Here is an 11,191-nt window from a genome sequence, read left to right on the forward strand (position 1 = left end):
GGGCTAAAAAATTCTGCGAAACCCAGCCAATTCCACTAAGGATTTTCCCAGACCAGCACCTGGAACGATTCACCCCACAACCTGTGTTTTTCAAGGAGCTTACGCTGCATCTGCTCAGGTATCCACAAACAGAAACACACTCTGCCAACTGCATAAACATGGCTAAAACAGTATAGACATGGTAAAATTTCTCACTTTTGTCCATAGTAGTCCTCAAAGAACTTCTCTTTCCATTGCTCCACTCTCTTTTCCTTTTCCATCTCCTGCCGGATTCGAACTTGCATCTCATGGGTGAATTCACCTACATGGAAGCAAGAGACTGGAATTCAGTTCCAAACAAAACTCATTCTGCAAATGCAACCTCTAGTGTTTGAGCAGTACAGCAGCTGCATATTTGAAAGACAGACCTGCTGTTAACACCCTGCTCCCCATCCTGCCTCTGGATCCAGGTGCTACCTGTGGCTCCAGAAAAAATGGTGTTTTCACAGACAGGCCACCATTTAAGGAAAAATAAGTCTGGGACTACTTTACACCTTCACCACTTAATTCTGAAGGTCCCATGGCACCAGAAGAAATCATATCTTTGATTTTAAAGGGAAAAAAAAGAAAAAAAAGTTGGGTGCAACACAGATAGATATGCAACAAAGCTGGACTAAGTTCCTGCTCATTAACTGTAAAAGCAAACCCAAAAATCCTACAAAATGAGCACCTATTTCCCAGGCACTCAGGAAAGCAAAGCCACTCACCGTCAGCGAGCCGCTCCCTCCAGCTCTGTGCAGCGTGGGTGAAGAACTCGTTGTTCAGAGCGCTGCTGCTGAGGCGCATCAGCCCGTCAGCCCCCACCTAGCAGGACAGACCCAGGACAAACAGAACTCACCTGCTCCAGCTGTTCCACACTGAAGAGGTAATCAGGGAAGGGAAAACACCCGAGTGCTTGTACCTGTCTATCAACTTCAGGCAGGAGGTAAAGCAGCTGCTGCTGGAAGTGTGATGGAAGCGCATTAAAGGTCCTGGAGTTGATCAGCGCTCGCAGGTTTGTGTTGACAAGGATGGAGCCTGGGGTTTCAAAGTCAATATCCTCACCCCTGTTCCGTTTCATCTGCCCTGGAGTTTAAGGACAGGCAAATAAAATTAACATTGTTGTATAGAAGTATTTCAGCATTATGGGCTGAAATTTATGTCAAACTACAACAGCAAAAGGAGCTAGGGAGATGAGAAAGACTGCAGGACTCTCCAACACAGTAATTAACAGACACACATCTGGAATTCTGACAAGAGGTCACAGTTCAGCCATATTCAGGTACAATTCACAATGCTGCTCTTCAGACCAGGCAAACTTTTAAACAATTGTATCACTAACACTCAAGATGGAAAGCCTGGCTTGTGACCCCAGGTCATCAAATGCCTCCTGGTGCTCTTCTCAGATACACCTGGACTTCACCATCACCAGTTATCCTTCTGCCTTTAACCAGGAGCACGTACCTGCCGTGGGCTTTCGGATGCCCCTCAGCAGCTGTGGAGGATCCCTGTTTATCTCTGTCCTACTGCGCAGGCTGGTTTTGCACAGGGCCAAGGAGCTGCTGCTGCTGCTGGATGTGCTGCTGCTCTCCCCATCAGCGTGCCTTCCTGTGAAGCCTAAAAGCAAAACAAGTTCATAAAAATATGCAAAGAACAGTCAAAGCCCAACTGGGAGAGTGGTTTAACATACAGGAATTCTCCGTTAGTAACAAATCTGCTATTATAGGGTATTGCCCAGGTACCAACTATGTTGAGTGAGTTAAGCATACACACAGTGCAGCATCACTCAGTCTCAGCAGGTGTTACAGAAATCCTCAGGCAAACACAGATGACTGGGGACTGACTGAGAGAGATCTGTGATGTCACTAGGATCCCCCCAAAGCCATGCTCACCCGAGGCAGACTCCATGTGTGCCCCATTTACTTTCAGTGGGGTTAACACCACCCGTGGCAGCATCACACCTGTCTTTTTCTTCTGTTTGGATGTCTGCAGACCAGAGAGAAACCAAAAACAAAACAAAGGAATGAAGGCATTATGGAAGGGTATAATAATATTCTAAGCAGCATGTTCCTCAGTTAAAGAGCTACCTGGCTCCTCCTAGGTGAATCTTCAGGCAACACTACATTTAGGACTAGCAGAGAATTCAAAATTGCCTTCCCATACATGATCCCTCCCCAGTCTGCCACTTCTTGCCCAAGGAGACAGCCTCGTAACTCTCTCTGAGGCACTTGTGCACAAATAATCCCTGTCATACCACTCCAACAGTAATGAAAGCTCCCCTTGAGAGGCTTCACCCTTCCCATTAGTCCCACTTTTTCCTACCTGGGAAGCGGTTCTGTAACTCTCCCTGGTAGCAGGTCCCTTGCTCTGAGATTCAGTGGAACACGAGGCATTAGAAGAAGTTTCATCAAGAGACACTGAAAGAGATGGGCTCTCAGTCAGACACAGAAGTAGGTCCTGGAGTTTAAGGTTAATGTCACCAGACACTTACCATCATTGTCACCACTCACAGTGCTGGCTTCGTTGGACCCACAGCTTTCTGCATCTGCTGTGTCCTCCAGCTCCTCCCCTTCTGGCACTGACAGGTTCCGGGACCACTGCAAGGCATCTTTCTAGAGGGGAAACAGAACTGGGGTGGCTACAGCCCTCCCTCCCAAACCTACACCAATGGGAGCAGACAGTTAACTTTAACCTATACACACTTGAACCTAAATTTTTTTCCCTATTTTAATCCTTGATGCAGAAAGGCGTTTTAAAGTATATTTGGGCTCATAGTGGAACAGAAGTCACCTAAACGAAGAACACTTAATATCCCCCTCCTAGACAAGTAATACATCTCCAAAATACCAGGTTAATAATAAATAATTTAATAAGAAGGTTCATAATACGTCACAATTTTCTGCAAGCAATGAGTTCCTATTAAAGAGAAGCATCTCACTATGAAAGAATAAGTAGCATCAGAGTGGCCAAACACTAAGATAGCAAGCTTAGGAGATGTATTTCCTACTTGTACAATATAAGCCATTTCAATGCCATCTATTTTCAGCAAAATGTGTCAATTCAACAAGATTTTCTAACAGCAGACAAATGATGGAAATTAAATAGCTGGGATCTATCAAGTTGATATTTATCAGGGAATCCAACAGCACAAAACAATGCAAAAGAAAAGCCCAAGACCAGAAACATTTTCAATACTTAACATTACTGGAACAATAAAATAAAAAAAAAGTATTCCAGAGAGATTTCAAGATCTGAGGAAAATACTGATGCTAAATAACATGGAATGTAGTGGAACACAGATCAAGCAGCAAGAAGAATGAATATACATTTTCCTATCAAGATTTTACTTGTCGCTACAAGCTCTTGGACCAATTCCTTGGTTGGCTCTTTTCCCTGGTGGCTGGCAGCAAGAGAGTGCATGGGTCTGTTCTGATGAGCAGCCACCTGAGCTGGACACCAGGCACTGCAGTAAGAGGATTCATCTTGCTTGTGCAATTCAAGAAATAACAGTTAGGGTTTTTTTAAGGAATTTATCATAGATGGCTGAATAGAGCTGAAAGGTACAAGCTCCACGGAAATAACGAATTCCAGACCCTCTCTCACATGATGATCTCACTGCTCGTGATGCTCAGTGATAGAGTAACACTCAGTCCTGAACAAGGAGCAGAACTCACCCCTAAGCCCTCAGCTGGGAGCAGAGCTCAGCATTTACCTTCAGTGTGAAAAGGCTGATGCGTCCAGGCAGTTTGTAAAAGAGCCCATCCCCTCCCCGGGAATTGGAGTGGAGCATGGCATTGAGGCAGGCCAGGGGAGACGTGCCACTGCAACAGAGAAAGGAAGAAAGGAGATAGCTTAAGAAATGGATTATCAAAAAAACAGCCTGAAAGATCTGGTTAAATGGGCATCCTTTAGCTGATCAGGGGAACAGAGGTGATGCCATTAACTTTATGGGACAGGCACTTCAGTCGGAACAGTGTCACTGATTTCATTTTGACCTGTACATCCGCCTTGCACATCACAGCGAACAGGAAACATGAGACCAATTTTAAAGCTACCCTCGTCTGTTTTCAGACATTTCTAACTTTTATTACCTGTTTCCTCCCCTTCTGTCCTGGAAACCTTCAGTGTTGGATTGATTTTACAAAACCCCCAGATTTATTCAGCAGTAAAAAGACGTAAGCAAACTGTACACACATGTGTTACTGCAATGTCTCCCTGATATGTCACAGACCAAACTGCTTGAGCAAAGCTCAATACAAAGGCTCTGATGTTCTCATTTGTTAAGTCCTACATAACTCCCTGGTTAAAGCCCCATCCTACGCTCACACTGATGGAACTGCTGTGCCACGTAATATGGTGTTTTCCAGTAAGTCCCACATGTACAGTAAGAAAGTTGTCTGGAAGACACATTACAGCACTATCGACTGCATTCTTAGTAAAAGTGAAACTGAAAACTGGACTGAGATAAAATATTTCAAAGAAAATCATTCTGAAATCAAAAACATAGCACAATTTCAGTTTCCACCCTGTATGTGTTTGGGTTTTGGACATTTCTTCACATGCCACAGTGACAGGAAAAGTTACCCTGTATCACTTCTAGATCATGTGAACAAAATTTCCAGCCTTCTGTCCTGTTAGACAGTGCTTTCCCCTCTGTGTTTACCAGACACTCCAAGCACACTCACCAGCCACAGAGCTCTCTTAAAATGGCAAAGTAAGTAATTTTCCCCGAAACAAGAAAAAAACCAAGCAGTTAAAACTCTGCCAGGAGCTAAACTCAGCATGGTGCTGGCTCCTGGGAATGTCAGTGCCCCGTATGGAACACAGCCCTCCCAGGAGAGCAGTGTGACCCCCAAACCAGGGAGCCCCACCTCAGGATTGATTCAGAAGGAAAAACATCTCAAGGCACTGAGCTATTTCCTTCAGGAAATGGAGTTTCAGGAAGAGCTTCTATACAAGCACCAGCAAAGCCTGCTGCACGTTTGGCCAGGCAGGCTCACTGCCTTTATTCTGCGAACAATCACGCTCTGAAGAAAACAATCTTTTCTTAAAGCAGAGAATTAATGACATGGGAAGGAAAAGCAGATATCCCAAGGGAAACCACCGACCTTTAAAGGAATGAGTTGGCTTTGTGGGATTTAACATGACACATGTTCCAAAGTCTGGTCTTTACTTAAACGCTGTGACAGGTCACTTGTAAAAACTGGGAAAGCACAGGATAATTTATGTGTGTGAAGGGCCCTGATATTATCTCTGGCAGGGGACTGCCTGTGCACAGAAATCTTCAACTGCCTGCTTAGGTAACAGGACTTATGTGAGAGAGTTGTAGAAGAGTGATTAAAGCAAAGCTCTATGAAGGTCCTCATTAAAATCTGTCTGAATTCTACTCAGAGCTGTGACCCTACTGCCCACATCCAAACCAGAGAAGATCTCAGCAAGCATCACCAAATCATGAAATAGTTTGGGTTGGAAGGGACCTTAAAGATCATCTTGTTCCAAACCCCCTGCCATGGGCAGGGACACCTTCCACCAGATAAGGTTGAACTAAGCAATGTCCAGCCTGGCCCTGGAAACTTCCAAGGATGGAGTAGCCACAGCTTCTCTGGACACCCTGTGCCATTATCTCACCACCCGCACAGGGAAGAATTTCTTTCTTATATCCAATCTAAATCTATCCTCCTTCACCTTAAGGCCATTGTCCCTTGTCCTATCACTACATGCCCCTGTGAGAAGTCCCTCTCCAGCCTTCTTGTAAGCCCATGGAAGGTGGGTGTTCCAACAGTTCCAAATCCGATGCAGCAGCACACACCAGCCTCATGCCTCTCCAAACAACAGCAGGTACCACACCCAACACCTTCGTACATGTCACAGATTTTGACTATTCAAAACACCCCAGCTGTTTCCTGATTTCACACAAACAAGGTGCAAAAACGAGCTAACATTTAGGTCCCAGAAGAAATCAGTTTGCCTTCCGTAGTTAGGTAAAGTACAGGTTCAGGAAATGCACACACCACAGTGAAAAACCGTCCACAGAAACAAAGGGAGGGAGAAGCAAGACTAGAAACAGTCCTTGCATCTGGATTTCCCAAAGTCCATCCCTGGACAGCAGCTTTTCATGTCTCTGGTAGTCAAACTTCCTTTTTATTTTTTGCCAGGTAGCAGTAACTGAGGCATTTGACTATCACAGTTACCCACTTTCTTTGAGCTGCAAGACACTCTGTATTTCTACTACTGTCATGGAAACAGAGGGAAGCTCACAGGAACTTAACCAAGGAAAGCAGTCTCCCACTTCTGCCCTTTCCAAGGCTCTGCATCGGGTTCTTTTCCACATGAAACCCACTCTGCAATGGGCATGTTGGGCATCTCCTCCCTATAATGTCAAGAGCCACAACCATGTGATGTGAGCCGTGCCCTCCTGGTGCTCAAGAAACTGAGCATAAGCCAGTGACATGAAAAAGCCTGTCTCTTCTAAAACATAATGTCTGCTCTAGAAATGAAGCATCAGAGGAGATAAAATTTAAACTGTTCTCAAACTCAGGTCACAACAGCAGAAACTGCTAGGAGCTACTTATGTGAGAACTGTGTGAGTGACTGGTAAGTACAGCACAATGCAGGGGCCTGATCTGCAAGAAGCATTTATTTCACAATAGATGGATGAAGGGACTCTGTAAATTATCAAAAAATCCAAGAACATCTTCCAGTTATTATCAGAGAAAAAAACCCCTCACAATCTGTATATAAATGTCTGTACTGTCATCTCAAATTACTAGGCTGAGAAGAGAAAAAGGGAAGCAAAGTGGGCTGGGGATGAGGCAGAACTGTATGAAGCAACACCAGCCTTCATACACTGCCTCCCCCATGCTCCACACTGGTTTAGACAAAATCATCAATACTAACCTCATTTCCTTTAGACCTTCAGCCTCTATGACCTGCAGAATCTGTTTTGGGGTCATAGGAGCATCTGAGTAATTTTCCAGCACCTGAAAAGACAGAAAGACATTACAGCATTGGCTTCTGCATTCCCAAAACTCCTGCATCAGCTGTGGCCCAGACCCAGTAATGTGCCTCTTCGAACTTGCTTCACCTGCAAAGACACACAGTAAAATTTCAGGCTACCTCAAGATCCTGGTGAACATGGATCAAAGCCACAAAGGCTTTACCTTCATCTCTTCCCTAATTAACCAAAATACAAACATGGAGGAGAAAAAGCATCAGAATTTGGCCTTGACCCCAGTGGAAGCTTTACCAGACTTCACTATACATTAGATGGAGCTGCTGCCATATCAACCTTCCAAACTGAACAGTGGTTAGTGACCTCTAACGATGTAAAACCTTCTCCTACCTCTCCACAAAGCATCCAGTATTTTTTTGTCACTAAAAGTATTACTGTGCAGCCATACAATCCAATAGTGTACCTTCTTCAGATTACTGCATTCATTTTATCTTCACTCCATCCCAGGAAGGGAATCACAAGTTAAGAGTCATAATTCATGTCAGAGAAGGACAGAATTCAGAAAAGGACAAAATAACAGTAAAGGATTTGGAAAAAAAATCTGGCTAGAAACTTAAGAGTGCTTGCCTTTGACATAAAATGAAGAAAATCAGATATTAAAAGGCAATACAAAAAATAGCAATGCATCCTTTCATATATTATATCAATAATAGAATTGTCACTTATAAATGAAGAAGTAAAGAGGTTATTACTTTATTTTTTTCAAAGCCTGTGGAACTTACTGCTCCAAAATGGCTGGAAGCAAGAACTCAAGGATTCAAAGAGAGGACCGGACATTTCTGTGGATAAGAAGATTATCCACATAAACAGGAAACAATGAGCAAAAATAAGCAGCAGTAGATGTAAACCACGCAGTTTCTTTGGGAGCAGATTACCCTACAGCTGCCGACCATGCGCCAGCTCCTGCGCCTTCCCCGGCAGCAGACAGTGCTGCTCTTGGAATGCAAAGGCACCCAGCTCCACAGACCTGGGGCCACGAGCAAAAAGAGGGTGAGACAGGCACAGGCCATGGCCTGGAACAGGCATGGAAAGCAGCAACAGGAATTCACTCAGGAACTTTTTGATCATAACCGTGGTCTAAACTGCCCCAGCATTGTGGCCACACAATGCACAGCCCTGGTGTCATTTGTCCCCACACTTTAAAGTCAGCAAAACGGTGCTGTCTCTCAGTCTGACTTGTGTGGGAAGCCAGAGGAAGGACCCAGATGCCCCATTTCCATCAGCAAAATCTAGAAGTGAGTCACTGCAGCAGCCACGCCAAACGGACATGTGCAAAATCATCCCAAAGCTGTGCGGGGCAACGTTTGCACCTCAAACCATCTCCACCCTCCACAAGTAATGAAAAACCCAACTGCAATTCTGCACTTCAACTGTATGTTGTGATAAGGCCAGGTTGGATGGGGCTTGGAGCAGCCTGGACTAGTGGAAGCTGTCCCTGCACGTGGCAGGGGGCTGGAACGAGATGATCTTTAAGGTCCTTCCAATCTAAATCTTGATTCTACAAATGGAATTTCTTAAATCATATCCACCCAACAGGTATTTTGCAGATGCTTGAAGCTCACAAGCTTCTGCGAATAAGATAAGAACCTCATGGGGAAGGGAATTCAAGAACTAACTAGAGTTAAAACCCAATGAAAACATGAAGAGTGTAGAGAAAAATCAAAGCAAGTGATGAGCCATATTCAGAGAGAGTAAACTAATTAAATTCCATACAGCCCCATCACACTTTTACCTCTCTCCATAGGTTATGAGGTCTCCATGCCTCCCTCCTGAGCTGTCACCCCATCACTCAAAGGCTGCAGACAGCTGACACAGGGAAACTCATTGCCCCTGAGCCCAGTGAGATCCGCAAAATACAACACGTCTGTTCCAAAAAATCAGGGAATTATTCAAACCTCTCTCCAGTGACAGACACAGCAAGTGAAGTATGTGGCCTAAAACTGAGCACAAAGGAGCATTTACATACAGATAAAAGAATCTACGCTCAGGGGAACAATTTCCAATCAAGAGCTGTATTAAGTGTACAGAGCACTTAATGGAAGAACTGGGGGAGAGAAGATCCTGCAAGCTTTAGACACCAAACCCCAGTCTCCAGCACTGCCCCTTCTATCCCTCTCCAACCTGACACTCCCAGCACCACATCAGCCTTACAGCTACAACTTCAACACTGGCTATTCCTTACCCCCAAAACAGAATTTTCCCTCCTCCACTATTTATAGCACTGATAGCTGAGGGTTCCTGTGCCCCTAATCATGGAAGTTTACATCATTTCCTCAATTTACTGGTCAACTAGCTCTGACAGCACTTGTGGGATCCTGCCATGGCTTTGGGCATCCAGATGAATCTTTAAAGGTTTGTTTTATGGAACATGCAGAGTTTTGGCTCTGTAGGAGGAGCAACACTGAAGAACACTTTTGCCTGTGACTCTCAGAAACATTGAGAGGAATACAAAATACACAGCACACGTCAGAGAGGGAAATTAAAAGCATTTTGACAGAGAGCATGTGTAAGACTAGTGTGAAATAAAGATCTATTTTTAGTGGATTTACAATCAGTCCTGCAAGCTGGAAGTGCAGCTACGCAACTCTAGGTCTCTCTAAGTGGATAATCTAGTATGAGATGGTTCTATTTCTGGTTCATCAATGGCTCTAAGATGCTGTTGAGGCTTAGGCATCTCATGCACCACTGTGCCTGAGGTCCTGGCCAAAAGACAGGTGAGAAGAACTGTGTGAAGAGATGCCTTCCCCATCACACGAGGATGATGAGGTGTATTAGGTGACTGCTTTAGAGTCACAGTCACATGGGCTGCTTTGGGCAGCCTATAAATACTGATTTTTTTCACCTGTCAGAGCCCAGGATGTTTGAATGAGCTGACTTTGTGCAAGGTCACATAGCACAGCCTCTGCCCCCAGGGTCACCTACCAGGAAAGCATCCCTGCCACCTGCAGTGACACACCTGGTTCACAGAACATGGATCCCAAGGAGAAATGCAGGATGGAGAAGGAGACCAGCAGACTCCTGCAGTGAAGTTCCACAGTGGCTGCCTTATGCCCTTCTCCAGTTTTTCAAGCAAAGCCACATGGGTCTAAAATATTATCATTTACACACAAAAGATGATGCAAGTTGCTGGAAGTCAGATGCTTGTCTGATTAGGTTTCTTCCTGGCAAGCAGTAAGAAAACACTCCAATAGCCAAAAAAAATCTTACTCAGAAGCACCAAGACTTATCCTGAACATCCTCAGTACGAGACATGAGCTTCACTGGACTCACCCACACTGCTCCTTCTGAATGTTTACATGCTTCAGTGCATAACCTGGGCTGGCAAAACCAAAACAAACACACACAACAGACAAAACAAGGAAACAAGCCACACTCAAGCCCTGTAAATCCATTTCTACAGAAGTCCATGGGCTACACAGGAGGAACACATGTACCCTCACGAGTTGTACACCACTGACACAGCTACAGGGAGAAAACGCAGGATCCGTTCACATCCAGGCAGCTGGATCATCCCTTACTTCATCCCTGCACTGCTGTACCTGTGTCACTGGGTCACCAGGAGAGAACCAGCTCCTTCCACCCAAATGCAAACAGCCAGCCTAGACACCTCGGCACGCAGCCCTTAAACCAAACCTCTGACTAGCTCACTGACAGACACTGAAGTTATTCTTCTTTTTAGATTTCCTACTTCATAACTGGGGTTCAAGACAGATCCAGCTTCACAGAGGGAAGTCACCTTCCTCCCACTGCAACGGTCCAATGACAATGGCATTCCCACAGACACCACCAGAGCAGAGCCAGGCTTGGAAGTTGAAGCCATCAACAAGGAGATTTTTTAAGACAAAAGGACTAAGACATCTCCATGGCCATATCTCCTAAACCCAAAAGTGACCAAATACGGGCTGATTCAGGGTTGTTCAGTCTAGCTGCTGCTCCGGCAGCCCGACACACGCCACCGGCCCTCGGGCGCTGCCGGCGCACAGAAGGAATCCGTACCCTCGGTAATTAAACCGGAAACTTTTGACAGCGGCCGTGCCCTCTCCGGAGGCTCCGGTTCCTCCCATGGAGCTTTAAATCATTTGAAAGGAAGAGAATGAGCGGGACCGTTCCCGCAGCCCTGCCCGGCACGCACTGATCCGCTGCGGGACGGCACCTCCCGTG

At 45.3% G+C, this 11,191-nt stretch overlaps 1 protein-coding gene across 1 annotated transcript in view; it reads right to left on the reverse strand.

Moving 5' to 3' along the window:
- The window catches only part of ASXL1 (additional sex combs like 1, transcriptional regulator), a 17,516-nt gene extending 6,407 nt beyond the window's left edge, over positions 1 to 11,109 (reverse strand). The window contains exons 1-9 of the mRNA XM_008634138.2: positions 6,916 to 11,109; positions 3,731 to 3,839; positions 2,510 to 2,630; positions 2,341 to 2,435; positions 1,911 to 2,004; positions 1,483 to 1,635; positions 941 to 1,104; positions 747 to 843; positions 196 to 301 (exon numbers count right to left, since the gene is read on the reverse strand). Of these exons, the coding sequence (XP_008632360.2) occupies positions 196 to 301; positions 747 to 843; positions 941 to 1,104; positions 1,483 to 1,635; positions 1,911 to 2,004; positions 2,341 to 2,435; positions 2,510 to 2,630; positions 3,731 to 3,839; positions 6,916 to 7,055 (1,079 nt within the window). The 5' untranslated portion in view covers positions 7,056 to 11,109. The remainder of the gene's footprint in view (positions 1 to 195; positions 302 to 746; positions 844 to 940; positions 1,105 to 1,482; positions 1,636 to 1,910; positions 2,005 to 2,340; positions 2,436 to 2,509; positions 2,631 to 3,730; positions 3,840 to 6,915) is intronic.
- Between the last annotated feature and the right edge of the window lie 82 nt (positions 11,110 to 11,191).

The sequence above is a fragment of the Corvus brachyrhynchos genome, unplaced genomic scaffold, assembly GCF_000691975.1.
Source record: "Corvus brachyrhynchos isolate BGI_N302 unplaced genomic scaffold, ASM69197v1 scaffold10, whole genome shotgun sequence".
Lineage (NCBI taxonomy): Eukaryota > Metazoa > Chordata > Aves > Passeriformes > Corvidae > Corvus > Corvus brachyrhynchos.